The following is a 21,512-nucleotide window of genomic DNA, read 5'->3' on the forward strand; positions in this document are numbered from 1 at the left end:
TTTTTTCATTCTGTAATTAATTCTATGGACTTGCCAATAAATAAATATCTCTCCTTAACTTAGAGGAACTTCAAGTAATGCTAAACCACAGATGAAAGGAATTATGTTCTTCTTTGAGGATGTAAGGTAGAGGTTGATTTTGTACAGTCTTTCCTGTCTGGGGGTGTATTTTGATGTTATGGCATCGTTTCCAATACATTTTCAAGAGAGAACTAGAGCAAATATGGAATGTGTTACGAGAGAAGCAATCAGAGCAGCATCTGTGCTTTAATGGAGTGCAAAGATCTTACTTAGGCCTTGGAGAAGCTTTGCATAAATGGTTCAGGCTTACCAACAAATATGTAGAAAGCAGTGTTTTATTTGGAAGGTTTTAAACTTTCTAACTTGACCTCATTTTAACTTGGGTGAACATGATCTTCTGTTTATTATGGTCATTTATTTGATTTTATCCATTTGACTATGCTTTCAGTGTACAGTCATATTAAAAATTGTATTACAATTGTATACAATTCATATTATGAAAGGACTTATGATTTGCAGGGCACTTTCAAAATGGCAAAATGCAGAGTTGCTTTGAAAAATGATAATTTCTTTTGAAAATTTTTTGCTTCTCTGCCATCTCTTGAAGTATTAGTTTATTGATTTAGTTACATTTAAGATGATACTATGTAGATGTAGGTACCTTTAAGATGGTACTATGTTTTAGATGTGTGTGTTTCTGCTACTCTTTTCCTGCACCTCTAAAGACTTAAATGTAATAATGATAGTAGGAAATAAGTTTATATCAGCACATGGCAAGGTAAAAGTTTCTTGTGCACTTCCTCAATAAAAAGCACTTTTATTCCTCTGTATTGCAAACAAAGAAATGTCTTCCCAAGGAAGATCTTAAGCTGCAGTTTAAATTCCTAAATTTGCCTCCTTTTGACTGGATGGTGAGTTTGAGAATGTTTTTAAGGAGACTGCTTCTGAGGATGCAAACCAGGTGGAGTGAACGCCTCTCTGTGGTTTTTGTTGATGCCTTTAATTGTTTCTTGGGTCATGCATTGTAACCGTTTTTGGTTTTGACTTTTCTTCCAGAGTTCTCAGTAACTTGCTGTAAATGCAAGACATAGAACGGTGGTGTGGGACACAAGTCTCTTGGCTGTGTTTTTGAAACAGAGATCTTCAGTTCAGCATTTCAAAATATAGGTGATTGAAGATGAGAGGGATGCTTACAATTTTACAAGTACTTAACATTTGCACTGTTGTTACAGAAAGTTTGTCGTGCTGCTTATGAATATTTCTGTGTTGGATTTTTGATAAGTGATGCTCAGCTTGAAAAATGCTTGAGCTGCATTTCTGAATTCCACATGGCTGGATAAAGTCCCCCTGTGGGTAGATGGGGAGAGCCCTCTTTCTGCCCTGGACACAAAAAACACCAAAATGTTTTAGGGTTAGCTTAGATCAAATTTCCTTTGGCTGTTAACTTTCTTTAAGAGGTCTCCCTTATTAGGCAGAATATCGGAGTTCAAAAGCTGAACTAAATGGTGCAGGGATATATATCCCAAACCTCCATTTTTAACTGAGTTGCAGCTGTATCAGAACCAGTGGCTCCTCAGGGAGAATCTTTTGGACCTCTCCAATTTTTATCTCCTTCATCATTTAATCTTTTTACCAAGTGCTCTTGATGCCATGAAAAAAAATGAGACCATGATGTTTTACTTACATTGGTTTTAGTGGGGTTATAAATAAAACTGGTTTTGTAGAATTTTACTAAGGCTTTAACAATACTGCATTTTCACTTTTTATACAGTTCACTTACCTAATATTTTAGCTTGCTTTTTGCATTCCAGTAGTTGAAGTTTATTCTTAATCTTAGACTCTGCTTTTGGCTAGATTGATTATTTTAAAATCTCAACTGTAGGTATAAAATACTACTACAAATTTGTGCATGTAGTCCCATAAGTGCACGTGAGTATCAATCCAAGGGTATGTGCATTACTTGTCTTTCTTCCGTCTGAACCTTGTCTCTCAAAGCATCAAGGTCTCTCTTAGCTGTTGTGTTGGTTTGACCAAGCTGAATTTCAGGAGGCTCTCAACTTGCACCTTTGAAGAAGACTCTATATTTAGTTTAGCTGGAAGGCTCTGGAGAAACCCTTCTTGACCTTGGAGCTAGCCCATTTCCTGATTACTTTTTAATTCCCCTTACATGGAAGACTTTTCAACTGATGCAGTATTCAAGTGGTAGTTGTTTTGTCTGCACCTGAACTGTGTGTCAGACAGCTATGAAGCTCAGGGACAATAGCATTTCTCTCCTATTTGTTACAAGTATCTGAAGACATTTATACATTCAAACCTTGGCCAAGGGCTGTAAGATCCTAAGACACTGGGGGAGTGCAAACTTGCATCTTTTATAAGGCACAGGAAGCCACTGAATGCTACTTCTCTATAAACTGTCCCAGCTCTCCAGGCCAGTAGTGATTTCGTAGTTCAGGTTCCATTGAATAAAATGGGGAGGAAATCCAAATACAATACTTTTGGACTTTGGTTTTTTTGCTCCTGCTCAGCCTTCCATAATGCAAGAATATCTGAACAAGGTTTTACAGAAATCACTTTTGGGTAGGAAAAAATTCATTCCCAAGGAAAGCTGTTACATATTCATGTCTTTAATTATCCTGTGCAGCTCCACCAACTGCAAGAGTACAAAGCACAAATATCGAATTGCAAACAGAAGTTTAATAAATTATGCATTGATTTGTGCCCATCCTGTACCTATGCCAGCCACTAAGGAATGTTATTTTGCCTACATATATATACACACGCTTATCTCTGAGTAAGAATCAATGTATAATTCATTATATTTTTCTGTAAAGTGCTCTGAACTGTTTGAACAATCTTAAACATAAGCAAACAAACACAGATGGCTTGGCTGTTCTTTTTTTGTTTGGTGTGATAAATACGCCATCAGCTGCTGTCTAGCTCAGCCACACTTAATCATCCCTTGATGGTCTTAGTAGAAGAGCAAAACCTTGGTTGTGAGAATCTGGGTTTATGAGAACATATGGAATATTTGGCTCTGATCATGGCTGTTCTCATATTTTGATGAAGGTTTCGGCCTCCCCAAGAGAGAGTGAAATGTTCCATATGGGTGCTGCTATTTTACTTCAAAGCAAAATGATACAGGCTGGTTTTAAGCCATTTGTGAAATGTGTTCACATTTTACCTGCTAACTTTGCACCAAAGTGGATGAGAAGCACACGTTACCACTCATCCTTGGGCTTTGCTGCGGGAATAGTAAATCCTAGAAGGTAGTTGAAGTAGTTGCTCTCAAGATTTACCTGTGATTGAGCTGTTAGCGCCTTCATGATATTCAGCAAATAGTCATGTTGGAAGAAAATTTTCTTAGCACGACGAATACTACTCTTCAAATACTAGAAATCAGGAAACTCAACATTTTTTCACCTTCTAGTTTTTATTCTCTTGTGTATTTTCAGATTAGGTCACTCATGAGACAAAAATGCAAGAGATCGGGATTAATTTTCAAGCTAATTTGTGTGTTTTCTTCTTCAGGTATAAACCACTGCTGAAGCATTACAGGGTAAGCTGAGGATGATGTACAGTCTATAGTTTGTCTCAGCCATATGTTGAGCCCAGTATGCCTGATGGGATCAAGAAATATAGCAGCCTGCCAGATGTTGCTGTTCTATCAAGTGAAATGTACACAGTCAGCACATTTTGCAGTCCTTCTTTCTTCCTAGAAGCTGCTCTGTATGATTTACTTGACCTTCATGCCAGCCAGCCGCTACCCTTGAGATATGAAGAGGACTAACACTGAGTCAGCTTTTTCTTCCTTTTTTTTGTCCATCTCAACTGGAATACATTGGTCTTGTTGACTCTCAGGCTTGTTTTGTGTCTTGAACTAGTTGCCAAGTAAGCAAGCAAAAATGTTAAGAAAAATGGTCTTGAATAAGACATGGGAGATATACCTTAGATATTCTGTTCACATATCTCAGCCCCCTCTCCCCTTTTCTTGTTTGTGAGAATAATGCAACATGAAGATGAATGAGAAAGAAAAAAAATAGGAAAAAAATGTTGGATAAAAATTACCTATAGCTGAAATAAAATTGCATACATAGTTACCAGTTTTCTCTCCCACCTGTTTTTTCAGGGCGTGTGATAGCATATGTAAACTTAAGGAAAATAATAATTCTGGGTTGACACAACTAAATTGCTTAAATTTTCCTTCTGAGGCTTTCTATTGTATCCCTGCAAGTACGTTCTGTGGGGGAATTAATCTTTAGAAGTCATCATAGAATAATTCTTCTCAGTGACTTTCCATTATGGTGGGGGGACTGACCTAACTCTTACATTATCGTATTTGAGGATAGATTCCAGGTGGCAGTCTCAAAAGTGCTGAAAAAGAGGCATTTATAGCATATCGTTAGGTACAGCAGAGATTCAATGTTAGCAATTACTTCCCTCAACAGGCAGAAGTATCCCAGCCTGTCTTTGTAGCACAACCATCACTGTGGAAAATAAAGATGTACTACTTGAAAGCCTTTGAGCCTGCATGGAATAGCAAGTAATTTCTCTAATGAAATAGAGCTAAACTATACTATGCCAGTTAGTGTGGTTTAGTTAGACAGCAGCCAATTAATTTTTCATGGGCTGTGTAGCTGGGATTGGAGATAGCACGCAAGACTTTTTGTACATGTTGCATATGCAACATAGAGGAATTTGTATGTAATTTTTTTTTCTCTAGAGGAATAAGATGATGTACAAAATGTCACATCCTTCTAGGTCTAGCTCCTAGCACCTGACCCTTGGAATTCTTTTAGTCTTTGTGAGAAGCATCCTAATTACTGAATTCTGAAGGATAGTCATTTACAAAATCACTGCTTTTGCCCATGCCTGAAGTTAGTGATTTAAACAATTTTTCATCTGAAATTATTCCTAGTTTTCAAATTGTTTTGTTGCTTGCATTACTGTGAATGGCTGCCAATTCCCATCCTTCCTACTGGGAATAAGGGAGAGGGAGCAGAAGGAAAATCAAAAGAATATGAATGTCAGCCCCTTTCTTTGCTGCCCAGAAACCTTGGTCACAATGGTAGGTTAAAAATGAGGCATTGACACAGGTGAACATGGCTGCAAAGATGACGGAGGAAGAGCTTGTGCGACCCTTTTTCACTTTGAGAAATGGGATGAAGCTTCATTCGATATTTGCTCTACACCTGCTCTTGAGCTCTGCTCTGTGGCTTTCCATTTACACCTCATCATTTGAGTTTTCTCTTTATGGTGGTAATTCCCTTTCCTTTTGCAGGTATGAAGTGTCATTACCACCAGCTTGTGTTTCTTTTCCTCTTTATCCTCCAGCACAAGGAGAACCACTTACTCTGCATAAGAACAACCAAACCTCCCACTGGTTCTGTGTAGTTGTCTGCTTGCTTCCAGTCAGCTGTATTGCCTTGTGTCTTTAGAGCCAAGCTGTCCCCTGAGACATTAAAACATAATGCCTTAGGTAGTGTTCCTTTCATTGCCTCCAGATTGTTCTTCTTCTTTTTTCTTTTTATTTTTTTTTTTTCAGTAGAGGAACTTGACACCAGAAAAGAATTGTTAGCCTGGGTCAGTACAGGAGACCATGTAAGTCCAGTTAAATCCAGTAGTTTAGCTTTGAAGTTACCAATGACAAAAATATCAGAGGTTATACAAGAAACCCTCCAATAGGTGAGCTAATCAGTACCTCTTTTCACATATGCTTAAAGAGTTTGAGCTCAAAAGCTTGGTGTTTGAAGCCCTTCCAGAATCCTGTTTGATATTAAACAAATACAGTTCTGCAGGTTGCTCTTATCTCTAAAGGAATTCCTGTCGTGTCTGAATTCCCCAGTGTGACTACACATGGTGTGAAAAGGTCCTCTGCTTTGTCAGTTTTGGAAATCGTAAACAGATTTGAAATCATTAAAAACTCATGATAACACCGATGGTTAGATTTATAGCCTCCTATTGAGTTTTTCCATATTGATAAATACTTGCCTTTCTGGTTCCCTGTTTGTATTTTTTCTTCTTTGTGCTCCTGGAAGCACAGAAGTTGTAACTATATGCATAATAGGACCCACACATCTTCTCCTTTCCCAGCATGGTGTGCCCAATGGAATGTTAGCCTCAGTTGTATTATTTATGTGGTCAGCTAGTGCTGCTGCTTGAATGGTTATTCTGGCATGTCCAGATAGTTTAGAGCATGTCTGCTTGATTGCCCTGCATGATTTTCTGATTCACCACAACCTCCAGGTTACAGTACACTTACTCACAATTTAAATTATACGTGACTTAGAATTGCAGCTTATTTGCATTTCTGCTCAGCACTGACAAAGCTTGTTTTTTTTCTTTGCTGCAGCATTGCTAGCATTGACTGGAAAGAGAGGAGGAATTCTTGGGACCAGAGATAGGCTGAGAAACTCCTCCTCTATTTCTGTTTGAGACTTATCACTTGTCAGCCATAAGAAGGCTTTTGTTTCTTCTCAGTCTTCCATGCTCGGACGATTAAATGCAACAGCAGTGGGTTGAGAATAATAGTTTAAAAGCAGTAGGGTTCTTTGAAATAGTAAAAGCTATTTTAAGGAGGCACTAGGCAGACGTAAACTGTGGGAGTAGAATAACAGCATGTTTATCACTAAGGTGTCTTGAGTGCTGCCTGTGCAGAAATAGGAGAGTGAAATAATGAGGGTAAACTCACTTACCTTCGTGCCAGTTTCTTGCAGCTGATTTTGCAGAATAACTTTCCACAGAAAAGTGCTCCAGTCTGCACCAGGCATGTTATCATATAAAGCACTTGGGTAGCTCTGCTTAGGGATGAAGATCTAGCTGAGTTTGCTTCCCCAAGGGAATACCTCGGTTAAGGCAAAGTGATTTATATAGACAAGAGCAAACTCAGAATTAAGTGTCTACTGCAGCTGTGGACATCTGTGGATGTTCCTTCCCAAATATCTAGACACCTGTTGGCCAAGGCAATTCTTAATGTGCTTCAACAGCAAGGCTGAAATTTGCATCTTCAGCTTCTGAGATATTGCTGATAAGGAACAACTTTTAACAGTGATCTTATCTAAAAGGATAAAGATGTTACATCTAGCCTAGCATAAATCAGGAAAGCGGCAGGGGAAGTAATACACCAGTCTTAGGAATATCATGAATTAGAAGAAAAGAGGAGATTGATGTAGGATAGGAAAAAGAGGTTTTAACGAGATTGGTAATAAAGGGAAATCCTCATGCTTCCAAATTAGAATGAAGATTTTCCATTGCCACTGGTAGAGTGAGCATTTTGACAACTATATCTTGAAAATAAGCAGCAGGTTTTCCTAATCTTGCCAATCTGAGGCTGGTTTCAGGGTGAAGCAGGGTTCTCAATTTAAAATGAGAGTTTGAAATTAACTACATAAAGCATTTGTATGGATCCTCGCTCTTCAGTATCAGACCTGTTTAATTAAATTAAAGAAGATTGCCTTAGGTGCCCTTTAATTCTTGTATGGGGGTTTAATGCATTTAACTAATCGACTTGCAGTGAACATGTCACTGTGTACTAAATCCTCACATTGTAAGTGGACGGGTGATATTCTGTCAAGCAGTGAACAGAATACTTGTTTCTCCGTATATTACCAGTAAATAAATAGTAGCAAGGATTTTTTCACCTATATAGTAGTACGAGCTTTACATGAGGATTGTTTCTGTGAGACACGAGACTTACTGTGGGAAGAATATTGGTCACATGGAATATCTCTTTAGGGCAAAGTATTTCTTTGGAAAGAGCTTGAGAATTAAAATGTGGTTATGATGCTTTGGCAAACCTGTGTATTGCTGCCATCTTCAGCAACTGCATTACATTGATTTGTGATTGCAGCTAGAAGGCTCTTGCATCCAAGAATGCACTGCAGCAATCACATGCTGTAGGGCAGATGAAAACAATAACTTCACTTTATGTGTTCAGAATATGCCATCATGTAAAAATATGCTTTCAAAAATTAACCTAAAAGAAACCCTGAAACATTGACTATTCTGAAGTAACAACAAGGATTTTACAAAACGTTATATAAGCTGGGGTGACATTTCACCTCTCAGTATCCCATTCCCAGAAAAGTGTGCAGGTGAGGCCAGGGCCAAGAAACAGCATATCGGTTAAAGCCTGTGCTGAGGTTTCCCCATTTCTGAAAAATGACTACTAGAAGATGCAGAAATGCTTCCAAATATTTATGCCAAGCCTGATTTCCCAATGAGGTAGTAGGAACACTTCTTTGTCTGAATGTAAGAAAATGGTGGATTCCTGATTCTCAAAGAAATGGAGCAATGTGATGGATTTTATGTGACGCTGCTTAAGAAAGCTATCATTTTCACAGTATCAGTGACTGTTACCTGACGTGTTGTTTTTCCTTCATGTGAATTGTTTTGATTACAAAATAGGACTTTTCTCTAGCTGGAAAGTGTATCACTTAACTGTTCGAGAGACTTATTCTCCTTCTCGTGACCCTAAAGCATCCTCTTGGGATGTCAGTAGGAGGTATTCAGCACAGTGGGTGTTCTCATTACCACTTGACATTTTGCTGTTTGGTTTTCTGCCTGTTGCTATTTAATGATTTGAATTCCTTCTTCACCAGTCACAGAACCCATTTAGCAAGCAACATGCTATTAGCACTACTTAACAATATCGACATAGTCAGTAGGAAAAGAGTTTAATTTCCTAACTGTTCCCCCTTGCCATCTGCTTCTGCCTCATCCCTCACTGTGATGTTTCCACTTAACCCTTTGCTCTAGCCTCCTTGGCCAGCACTCCTAGGGAGGGTGGTACAGGCTCTGCACAGCTTTGCTTGAGCTATAAAAACACTCTCAGGCTAAAACAGCCTGCGGGTCTCTGTAACAGCAATGACATTAGTGAATTTTCTCACTGATGTAACTTGGCATATATTTGTCTTGTAGAGGCACAAACAGACAAATAGAGCAGGCACAGGCAGACAAATAGAGCAAGCACAGAAAGCATTTCAGGCTTTCTATCCTTAACCTACGTTTTCTCACAGGCACTTCATAACACCTATTAGTGTTGGGTCTGGATGTCTCACAGCCTTTAATGTAGTATCTCAAATAAGACTGCAAAGGGAATATACTGTACCTTTTGGGAGAGAAAGGCATCAAGACTGGAGATGAGATTCATCTCACTGAAGTTAAACTACCAAAGAGATAGATTGCCAGTTGATATTAATCGTCTATGCTTCTGTCTCTCCAGTGGAGAAGTGGGCTTCTCTCCCAAGCATGATTTACATGGCTTAAATCACTGGGCAACCCTTACTGTTAAGCAGCAGTAAGAGGCCAGACTGAAAAGGATGCTCAGCTTTAGACGAGCTCACGTGGAGGCTGAAGAAGTTTATGATAGCAAAATTCTTTGACAGTCATTAAATCCATAGCAATAGCATGTGGCTTATAAACTTCCTAAGCTGAAAACAGTTGGAGACTGTGAGTTGTTAAGGGGTACTATCACATATGCTTGTCCTGTTGTGCTCTTACTCTTTCCTAAGTGTCTATTTATGGCTACTGTTGGAGCTAGCACACAAGGGAGATGAACTTTCTATCTGACACCATATGGCCATTCCCGCAGTCTTATGTGAGGCCATTTTAGCAGTGAAAAGGGGGGATATATACAGGAGATGATTTCTGCAAATGGGAAATTGGCAGTAAGGTTTTTTCCAGATCTATAGTGGAGTGCTACTGACCTACAAACAGAAAAACTGGAAGTCAGTTTTACGGAAAGAGCCTGTGCCAGGTGCTGAATGTCAGTGCTTTATATCAGGTCAGCTCAAGCCTTTTGGAGATTCACATGAGCTGTTTCACCATGTGTTCACCTCAGATGGTGCAGACAGTTTGTTTGAGCTTTAGATGGAACAAGATTCAGCTTTGACATAATTTGCAGTGTGGTGTGTAGCTGTGCTGCTACACGAATGCTCCCTGCTTCAGTGACAGCACCAGGTGGACTAACAGGGTGGAAGCTTGTCACTTCAAATAATTCATAGAGAGTCCAGAATGTGTGGTCCAAAAAACAGGTATCACTCACTAGAAAAGTACTCATGACCTCCCACTGTCTCAAGCACGTTGCACATTTATGTGTATGTCTCTATTTTGGATGATGGTTCCAGTTGAAAGATTTTGCGGAATTGACCATCCTAAATGCTGATACCCGTAAAACGGTTTGCTGAGGAGGTAAGCATTTTGGATTGACATTTTGCTGCCAGTATGTTAAATATATGCCTGTCATTTGCTGTGAAGATCTTTAACTAGTGTTTCCGTAGCTGTAAAATAGCAGCATCACTGCATAATTTCACTTACATTTGAAATCAGAATTGCCTTTTATAGCAATTTCTACTTAAAAAGAAATCCTTATTAAACTGAGCAATGTTTTCCTTATCAAATCCCAACAAATAGAAAAAGACAGTGGAATTCAATTCAAAATATCGAGCTAGGCTTGTTGTGAAGTGGAAGCTTATGCTTTCTTTAAAGCTCACACTGTGTTGAAACAAACAGCAAAAATCTCTGATGCAGGGAGAATATATGAAACTTGACTTTTGCAATTTCCTGTTTCGTTTCTTGGAAACTACTTTTGTCTAATCATATTTGATCTCAAAGATAATTTTATTTAATGTGGATTAAGTTGTATGATGTATCCATTGTCATCTTTTGTCATTCTCTGTTTTGTTTTGACTGTGACATGATATTTTTAGTACAGATGAAACTTGTTTAGCAGTCAGCTCTGAAAGAGAGTTGGTCCCTTATAGCTCTTTGGAATGTTATGGATAGCAAGCAAAAAAAGTTACTTTATTCTCAAGCTTCAAATACTTCCCTCTAATTTGTAGATTACAGCCCCCACTGTCCTGTTTAGCAGTGTCTCTTGCACAGCTGCACACAAACAGGAGAGGTATAGTTTGGTTCCAAAGGGAGAAATCAAAGCAGAATACAGGTGTTGAAAGATGGGGTATTAAGAGGTTGTTTTTTCTGTCATGTGAGTATTGGGCATGCTTAATTTAGGGCTAATGGTATAACAGCCTTCTGTGATGTGGCGGAATGAAGAAAAGACTGGCTTTTCTGTTATTCATAGGCCATGATAGCTTCAACAGTACTGTTGAAGTTTTAATAGCACTACTAGCAGTATAACAGCAGGAAGGATTTTTATTTTGTTAGTAGAGAGCCAGAGGGTTTCAACTGTATAAGGAAACTTTATGGAGGAAGATGAAGAATAATAATGCCAAAACCCCAAAAGCTGTTACAAGTAGTTACATTTTAATTGCATCTAAAGGTTGGAAAGAGACAGCAGCACTATGGAAACCTTTATGGGAAAGGAGATGTTGGTCGGCATTGCAACAAGGGTGTTTCTTTAGGAGAACATTCCCAGACTCGTTAAGTTTTCCTTGAAGCACTGGAATTCTACCAGATCTGAAAGGAAAGTGTAGGTAGGATGCATTGACATCTAGGTTCTGCTTGTTGCTCAAGACCAAACTAGTCATCAGTGCCATGGTGGATTTTTTCCCTTCTGGTCAGGCTAACAGAGAGATTCGGACACGTGGCTTTGTTGGGTCTGGGCTCTTTGTGACCAGTAATGACATCGGTTTCGTTTACCTTCTTAGTGCAATGGTCCAGGCATGTCAGATACTAAGTACTGCAGAGACTTGAAGCTGTACAGTACCCATGGAACTCATATTCTTCCTGCAGTACAGAACAGCTGCAGGTTTTGAAGTTGCTGAGCAGCTTTTTGACTCCTTACAAGATATTCAGAACTGCAGGTCCTGAGCATTTACAGATACTGAAGCAGGTGTTCTGCAGCTTTTTTTGTAAGTGTCCTTTACTTGCATGAGACCTTGGAGCCTGCACTCAGTGAGCCAGGGAGACTCTTCCAGAACTGCGTTCTCAACATACAGGGGGCAAGGGTGGGATCAAATATCTTTAATTTAATAGTAGAAGGTCTTAGTGGAGCATTAGATATCCTTCTTTTGTTTGAACGAGGAATCCATACATTTGCAAAAGGATGTGTTTTGCACCTCTGTGTAGAGGGTAAAATAGTCATTGAATCATGAAGCATGTGTGTTGTGGTCTAGGATGAAATTGGGAAGACAACCAAAACCTGTATAGGGAGAAGGTTAAATAATTCCTTTTTTCCTTTAACTTTTGCCATATTACTGTATTGAATAACTGCTGTCTTACTGAGAACTTTTCCTTGTTCCGTTGAGGAATCCACTAGGAGCAGTAAAGACACTTTATCCTTCCCAGTAGGAGTAGTCTGGGGTGGGAAAAGTGTTGAAAGTTTGCCTCTTACTTCGTTGCTATGGAGCCTTTCAAAACCAATTTGATGTTTTCTGCTGCATAGATTCATAAATCCTGCATCACTGAGATGGTGTATTTTGCAAGTGAAGTTAGACCACTTGATGGCACTCCACCTGTTTTACAGTAACAGCTTTTGCAATTTGTACATTATTGCATGATCTCTAGATAAATCAAAGATTTACTTCAGAGCCATACAAAAAGGCAGAACTGTGGTTACTCTTTTGTAATGACTTTGAGACAAAGCAAATACTGATATTTGGGCCTTCAATCTAATTTTGCCCTATCCTTCTCCACAGCTTCCTGTTATGGGAGGAGCCTTTATGGACTCACCCAACGAGGACTTTAGTACAGAGTACTCCTTGTTTAACTCATCAGCCAACGTCCATGCAGCTTCTTCCATGCAGAATCCACCAGAAGAGACATCCCGTTCTTCAAACGATGCCATATTGTTGTGGATTGCAATAATAGCAACAATTGGAAATATTGTGGTTGTGGGAGTGGTGTATGCCTTCACCTTCTAGGATAGTATTGCTGCAAACACTGGAAGAGAGAATACCTGCAACACTATTTGTCATGTGTATGTATGTATGTGTGTATATATATATACATGTATATTGATATAAATACATATAGGTAGGGACTTCGTTAATTAAGTGCTGCCACAATCATGGAAATGAAATGCAACTTAATCATCTTGAATCTTGATGGCATAAAGTTTGGATGCAATTGCAAATTGTATGTAGATGAGAGCTTTAGTTGAGAACAGAGCTGATATGAGTTTTTTATAGAAATGTAATAAGAGAGATACCAACATGGGTATAGTAAAAACAAATAGAAAGTAAGATTTATATAGAAAGTGCTTATTTTCTACTGTTTAGATTTTTCTAGCAGCTCTTCTACGTTTTGTCAGCTTTTTTTTGTGCATTTTTTACTGTTGTATAATGTTGTATGAAATTGTTCTATGTCATGTTTGCTGGACATCTTAGTTTTCCAGATGGACTAAATGGTTGGCATTGGCTCAGTTCTGATGAACCACAAGTTCATCCCGTGTGACTCTTCAGCACATGCGTACGCTACTAGGCTGTGTTGCAGATCATGAGTCTTAAAGCTGTGAAAGGCCAGATTGCATGCTATCTTATCACTTGCCTTCCAGTATCAATTACTGGATCAGCTACAAAATGAATCAATGCTAAACCTGTCTGCTGCTTGCAGGAGGAGGCACAGCTATTGCAGGGTGTGGCTGGACTGCAGACCCCCTGCACTACAGGGGTGGAAGTGTCAAACACAGCAACAGCACAAGCTCTCATTTCTGTCTAGTGATAGTGGATTGCAGTGGCTTGTAGATGGGTCGCTTCCAGAAAACAAAGGCCAAATACCATGCTTTTTGGTTTATTTCTCTGCAGTCCAGATTTCCTACAGCAGCTGTGTACTTTAATAATCTTATTGGTGTATCAAAAGAATGTGGGGGAAATGGCAAATCATAATTAACAGTGTACAATATATATGAGAAAAGTGGAATTAAAAGAGAGAGCGGATGCTTATATGCTCATGAGGGAGTGAGTGCAAGAGGCAGGTATGTCCTGAGGTAGAAACAGCAGAAAAAAGGTAGTAAGTGACAGATATACAAGTCCTTATATTACACTATTAATATGTCTCTGGGTTCTGATGAGACTCCTGGAAATGATTTTTATATAAACTGTTTTGGGTAACAGCTCTGATTATCATTTGGATTTGTTCTGTTGAGGGACATCTTCACTGCATTGTTCCAATTAGTTCTTTTCCAAGAGCTGTATCTGTTCAAAACAAGCTGTAGCCTTCCTAGCCTCCTTTCTTCCTTGAGGGAAGAAAAAAAAATCGTCTCTATTGGAAGTGTCTCTCCTCCCCCTAGAAAAATAAACACAAACATATAAATTGTCTTCAGTTAGAGAGGAGAGTAGTAGACAAATTCTTCTATGTCTGTATGTGCTGTTTAAGTTCTCTATCTCATCCATCTACTACTAACTTCAGAAAGCCTTGTCTGCAGGCTTAAAGACTATTTTTGACACTTGCCTGCCACTGATCTTGAGTTTGCACTGAGAGATGCTGAATGTATAGAGAGGTTTAGATTTTCTTCTTTTCTCTTTAAACCTATTTTCCTGCAAGGATGGTGGACAGTTACTTGAACAAAAGCAGCATGCCCCATAGCACTATTTATATATAACCAGTTAATAGTCACTGTGTAAATTTTTTTCCCCCTCTCTATGAACTGGCCTTTAAAGCTGCGAAAGATGCAAACAGAGCTAGTGAAGGTAGGGAAAGAAACTAAGTTATTTTGAGTATGAGAAAAACAATGGCAACTCATTTGAGGAACTAAGCTTCTGTGTGTGGTTATTTCTCTGTTTGTATGCAGCATTTTGTGAAGATGGTTGAGGATAGATGGGATCTGTGCTGGGAAAAAGTTTGAGAAGCCCAGTTCAGGAAAATCAGGAGGATAGAAAGCAAATTTTGTCTATTAAAATAGCTGGGGTCTTAAGAATTAGGTAAAATTTATGATTTTCACTGTCCTAAAAGAGCTATTCATTCCTTCATAGGCAGAGGATAATAAAAGACAGGGAAGCTGCATAAATTGTGTACCTTTCCTGTTCTTACATGCCTTCTTATTCTCATTGAGCAGAACCTAAGTGATTAAGCAAGGCTGGAAAGGTGCAGCAAAGTTTCCAGTGCAGAACTGAGCAGGACGACATCTGGTGGACGAAGATGTAGGACCTATGGAAATACTGCTTAATGTACTGTCCCCAACCATTTTCTGATAGCCTGATGGCTTTGTAATGATATCAAATACTCATGGACTTTTCTTCAGTATTTCTGTAGGTTCTCTACTTATGCCAGATCTTTCAATCACTGTTTTTGCATGGAAAGCAAAACAAAAGCCCCAGGGCTCAGTGCTCGGTCCAGCCCTGTTCAATGTCTTTATCAATGACCTGGATGAAAGCATCGAGTGCACCCTTAGCAAGTTTGTGGACGACACTAAGCTGGGTGGAAGTGTCGATCTGCTGGAGGGTCGGGAGGCTCTGCAAAGGGATCTGAACAGGCTGGACCGCTGGGCAGAGTCCAATGGCATGAGGTTTAACAAGGCCAAATGCTGGGTCCTGCACTTGGGGCACAACAACCCTATGCAGCTACAGACTAGGAGAAGTCTGTCTAGAAGGCTTCCTGGAGGAGAGGGACCGGGGTGAGACCGCTCCTCGAGTACTGTGTTCAGTTCTGGGCCCCTCACCACAAGAAGGATGTTGAGGCTCTGGAACGAGTCCAGAGAAGAGCAACAAAGCTGGTGAGGGGGCTGGAGAGCAGGTCTTACGAGGAGCGGCTGAGAGAGCTGGGGTTGTTTAGCCTGGAGAAGAGGAGGCTGAGGGGAGACCTCATTGCTCTCTACAACTACCTGAAAGGACGTTGTAGAGAGGAGGGTGCTGGCCTCTTCTCCCAAGTGACAGGGGACAGGACAAGAGGGAATGGCCTCAAGCTCTGCCAGGGGAAGTTCAGGCTGGACATTAGGAAAAAATTTTTCACAGAAAGGGTCATTGGGCACTGGAACAGGCTGCCCAGGGAGGTGGTTGAGTCACCGTCCCTGGAGGTGTTTAAGGCACGGGTGGACGAGGTGCTAAGGGGAATGGTTTAGTGTTTGATAGGAATGATTGGACTCGATGATCCGGTGGGTCTCTTCCAACCTGGTGGTTCTATGATTCTATGATTTCCACTGTGATTAAAACCAGTTTGACACTATGGTAGTTGCCCAATGGGATTATTTTACTGCTTAATGAATTTTCCAGCAGACTGCTGTGTTTAAATTTCCTAGAATATTAATCTTAGTGCAATTAGGAATGTTTACATCTCTCTCCAAAAGCGCTAGACTAAATTCTTCAGCCATGAAGAAGAGCATTAGAGCGGGAACAGCAAAGAACCATCACTCTGCTAATGAAACTGAGTGACACTTTTGTGTTGCTTTTCCCAAAGGAAGTGCCCTACTTTCATGTGAAATTGATGGTAATAGCAAGAGTGTTGGAAAACAATGAGTTTTGCCTCCTACATCCAGATCACCATCATACGTATTTTCAACATTAGAGGCTGAGTTGTCAAGAAGGACCAGATAGAACTTTAATTAAAGTAATTAGCTTGACAGAGTGACAGGGCAAGTTGTATGCAGGCAGCAAGTGCAAGCATTTCCTGTCTCATTGTTAACCACACACTAGCTGTGTGTAGATTAAAACTTTAATCTACTTTGATAGTGATAACGTGCACGGTATGTTGCTGGATGTTGTGTTCTGGCTTCATCCACTCCAACCACTTCCATCTTCTGGGAGGTTAGGGAAGGTTGATAATCAGCCAATGAAAAAGGGGACTCACTCATCACTAAGTTCAGAAAAGCCACAGAAGGGGGTGAAGTGGATGAATGGTAAATGTTTCATAGGTATGGTTCTGTGAAACATGTTACCACTTCTTTATGTGAGTATATGTTATACCCTGACTGTTAAAACAGCTTGACTTGGAGCACTGTAATTTCTCCTTTCCTTGGAGCCAGGCAGCTGGATAACTGCTGTCACTCATTGAAGGTGACAAGAAAGTTCAAATGCATTCCCCAGAGCTGTTGTCTGAAACTCAATCTGTAAAAGCAGAAGAGGGCTCAGTTCTATGCTGAACACTTCACATATCAGCATGAAAGCAGGATTCAACTTATAGAAGATCTATACTTTAAATGAAAGCATCTAGTAGAGATAAGTTTCATGATTCTGACTGGAGTTTGCTGTGTAGTGGACAAAGCAAAATATGCAGTGTTAGATCTCTAGCTGTGTTTTCAACATCATTGTCTGGACACAAGAAGCAATATAATATGTGCCCTGCAAATTATTAATGAGCCATGAGAAGGAGGTAGAGAGCTGAATATCCTAACATGTCTCTTCTAGCCACGGCCTCTAGGGATCGATAGAATCATAGAATCATAGAATAACCAGTTTGGAAGAGACCCACTGGATCATTGAGTCCAACCATTCAACACATCAAATAATTGAACTGTCTCGTAGGAAATTTTTTGCTCTAAGCAGCCAGCAGCTCGATTGGCAGCTGTGCAGCCACCATGGCAAAGAGTCTAAAGGCAGAACAGGTACAAAGATTGGTCCAAAGGCACATTAGATAGGAGTTTGGAGGAAGGAAACTCACACAGATATTGCTGTTATATTTTTATCTGCAAGGCTAGGAGTGTATGTTTTTCCACAGCATTAGCATCCTCCTGAAAGAAAATGAGGAAGGAGGATGTATTTCTGTGTCAACACACCTGAAAACCTGAACAACAGATTTTGGAATTGATGCAACAACAGTAACGGAGAACCTAGTCTGCTACAAATAATGTATTTAGCCATCTGAATGGGCAAGTGAGCTGACAGATACCTCAAAAGTAATGAGGTTCCCCTCTCCAAAATTCTTGTTTGCAATGGGACTTGAGGGCAGTCAGCATCCCGCACCAAACTGCTGAGCAGCCTGTAATAACAATTCCCAAATCAAGAGTGAATAGAAGCAGCCAGCCATTGCAGTCTTGCTCTGTATACCCACTTGAAGATAAAGGGAAACTCTGCCTTTGTGTCTGGGACCAAACAGAAACCAGGAACCCTTCCTCTGCAGGTTGTTGTGTATTTTGACTGTTATTGGAAGCTTTCATTTTGCTAGTCTCAAACAATCCCAGTTTTTAATACCCTCTTCACATTTCTCTGCAGGCTGCTGAGAATTATTAATTTCACATAGCTCCGTCTATTTATCCAGTGCAATTTTACTGAGTTTCCTGTGGCTAATCACAGAGCAGAATCTGGAAAATTACTCTTTTTAAGACCGGTTTCCATTATTGAGATAAATAGACCAAAAATCAGAATCCCACATCAAAGTCCTTCTCTGCTGTTGGGGCATTCAGAGCTCTGGAGAACTGGATTTCATCTAGTTTATGTGCAGAGAGGAAAAGGGCAGTCAGGTCCCTCATAACAATGTCAGACGTCAGGGTTCTGACGGGCAGAGCTGAGTGCTTCATTAACTCCTACTTTGCCTCTCTTGAGACCTGCTGGCTTCCTGGGCGCACAGCCTGAGCTAAGTTTAAGTGAACTAACCATCAGGTACAGCATGGCCCTTGTCACCTTACAGCTTGTTAATCCTCAGGCAAACCAGTGCATTTATTCAATTAACAGAAGAAGAGAGAGATATCAATATTCTGCTAGGTATATTGTTATTGGTACATTGGTCCATCACCAATAAGCTAAAGATACAGGTGTTTTAACATGTAGTTAGCTCTTTGCCCTCGATCTGGGAACATCCTAAAGAAACCCAAAGCACCCTGAGGCCTTAAAATCTCCTACTGCCCTTGATCTGACACTAACTTACTCTATTTTCTTATACAACCCCTGCTGGCTTTTTACTTTGTCTTTCCAACTCAAAATGGTGGAAATTAAGTCATTGCTGTGCTATTCTCTGGATGTGTAGGGAACACCTGACAGCTAGGGACTGACTGTGCTACTTACTTCAGTTTTCAGACTTGAAGGAGGAGGAAAGTGTCCAATGGGCTACCCAGGAGACTCCAGAGAAACATACGTCTTTGCAGAACAAGATGCGTTGCAATGTTATCTCATTCTGGCCAGTACCAGAGTATTTACACCACAAAAACATGACCAAGAGTTGCCTTTGCAGTAACTTGTTTTGGGAATTACAGCAATGCAGCCAGGATCTGGAAAAGAAACAAATGTATAGCATAGCTAATCATCACAATGGCATGCCCCTGAAGGCAGGTTTGCCTCAGCGTCATAGGCAGGCCTGATCTGTTGGTAGCAAGGCAAATTTCCTTTCATTTTGTATGAGCACAAATATTTTCAGGAAGTCTTGAGAGTATTGTGCCACACATTCTTTCGTACACAGGCTGCTAGTGAAGATATTTTCCAGTTGTAGAAAACACTCAAAAAGCTCCCCATATTGGTAGAGTACATGCAAGATTTACCTTCTGAAGCTCTGCTTAGTCTCCCTGCAAAAGCAAAAAAAACCCTAGGTTTCTTAAGCATGGAATGTTAATGAGTCAAGTGTCATCTGTACAGTGTTGTCACCTTATTTTGTTCTACAGCTTTATGCCAATAAGTCGCAAAGGAAATCTTACCCAGTCTTCAAAATCAGAGACAAGTCACTTCTCAAGATTGTCTCAAATGTCACTACCCCATCCTTTAGGCTGCATCATTAATCATTACTCCCCAAAGCACCCTGATATGAGCTTGAATTCATCCCTTTAAACCCTTTGTCACCACCATGTGTCTCTGCCTTCATTTCATTTCTCCCCATGTCTACTCTCTATTCCATTCATTCCCTGATATCAGAGCATGGAAGCATTTGGAAGCCAGCAATGTTCTGCAGTCCTTCTTAACCACCTCATTGATTGACACTGTCATTGATTGACACTTACTGTCTGTAAGATCAGTGATAAGTAAGGACTTATCACAGTGTGTGCAAAGGCGAGTGATAGAAGGTCATTTGCTGTAGGAAGATCTTGTTATCTACCTTAGCAAACCACAAAGAGTTTTCCTCCAAGCAGAAGGGTAAGATGTGGCCATGAAGCTTGGTGGCTGTATTGTCAGTATACGTACAACCCAAAGGTACCTATTAGAAATTCAGTTTTTGTAGATATACTGCACTGTTCTGTAGTCAGCATTTACTGAGCTTTTCCAGGCCTGAAGCCCTTTGTTATTTTTAGGAAATCAGAATCAGTGGTAATGCACTTGGGGTAAGGCAAGGGAAGTGGGCACTAGGAAGAACAGAAAAGCTCCAGGTGATCTATTGTAGGGTCAAGGCCATTAAACACTAGCCTATGCAGTAAAGGCAAAAAACCACAGCGTGCTAAATAATTTCAAATCTAGGCGCACCTATAGTTCTCAGGTGCATGGCCAAGCTCCTATAGCCAGATCAAGCATTTCTAAATCTCATTGTGATGAAAAGGAAGTGTATTCCTTGGCTAGAACTGAGAGAGCTGAGCAGCCTCCCTCACAAGTCCCTGCTTGTTCTGGCAGTCATTAAGGTGATTTCACATTTTCAGTGGAATTCAGTCCTACTAAGGAGCAAGTATGATTGAACTGTTTGCAGATCTGGGTCTAAAGCTCTTCTCGGTTACTGCCTTCTTAAGGATGACTAAAGTTCTTGAACCTGCAAGCTGCTCTGTCCAGAGGGACCTTTGCCTCCACCTGGAGTCAGCTGGATTAATAACACTTCTGCACTTCTGACATCTGCTTCAGTGAATCAACTTGCAGGGCTAGCTCTAGATTGCTGGGCTGTTATTTTAAATATATCTAAAGATGTCTGTACTTTCCTAATCAAAATAAAGAAAGAAAGCAGAGTAATGTATTTTTTTAAATGAGAGGGTGATAGAAACGAAGTCTGAATATTTTGATAGGTATGCTTAAAGGTATATAATGTAGCAAAGAGTTGCACTATTTTTTCTATTTTCTGAGTACCTAACCTGAGAAATATTTGTTCTCTCTCTAACAAAGGCCTCTTTCAGTTCTGAAGTTAGGAAGCTTGGAAGGAGTAGAGTGCAAAGCCTCAATGAAATTTTAAGCTAATGTAAATAAATCCCATAGCTAACTTTGTACGAAAGCTTGTAACATTTGGTTTTCTGTTACCTCATCTTAAATATTGCCTAATGTTTTGTTATTATTTTTACAAAATAAACGTAATAGTGACACTTCTGAAAGCATCTATAATGCACACAGAATTGCAGTCATATGGAAATTACATCCTTCAGCTCATGTAAAACAGCTTTACAAGAGCCCTTTAGTATGCACTATTACTTTTCCTAATAATCCTTGACAATTTAATTCTCTTGTGTTTTCTCTCCACTATACTCTGTTTTGTACACTGACAAGTTTGCAGGGCTTCTCTGTATTGTTTTTGTAATATGTGGGTTGGTTTAAAGAAAAAACATTGCTCTTGTAATCATCGTTTTTGAAATGTGGATCTCTAACTGTAAAGAGAAAAACAACTTTAAATATGCCCTCTGTTTTCTCTAAGTTTACTCTAATTAGATAGCAGAAATGTATCCTTTTAAGCTCCTATTATATTCTTTTCCAGTTATTGACTGCTTTCACCATGTGTGTACTTAGTGCTGGTTCCTTCTTTTACTATGGTGAAAATGACAAGTTTTGTTAATA

General features: G+C 39.8%; 1 protein-coding gene across 1 annotated transcript; it reads left to right on the forward strand.

The window, feature by feature from the left end:
• Nucleotides 1-5,120: 5,120 nt before the first annotated feature.
• Nucleotides 5,121-14,064, forward strand: C5H14orf132 (chromosome 5 C14orf132 homolog). Its single transcript, XM_069858403.1, has 2 exons — nucleotides 5,121-5,277; nucleotides 12,559-14,064. The coding sequence occupies exons 1-2, from the start codon at nucleotides 5,121-5,123 to the stop codon at nucleotides 12,840-12,842; spliced, it is 441 nt and encodes a 146-aa protein (XP_069714504.1). The 3' UTR covers nucleotides 12,843-14,064.
• The last annotated feature ends 7,448 nt before the right edge of the window (nucleotides 14,065-21,512 follow it).

Source organism: Phaenicophaeus curvirostris, chromosome 5, assembly GCF_032191515.1.
Source record: "Phaenicophaeus curvirostris isolate KB17595 chromosome 5, BPBGC_Pcur_1.0, whole genome shotgun sequence".
NCBI lineage: Eukaryota > Metazoa > Chordata > Aves > Cuculiformes > Cuculidae > Phaenicophaeus > Phaenicophaeus curvirostris.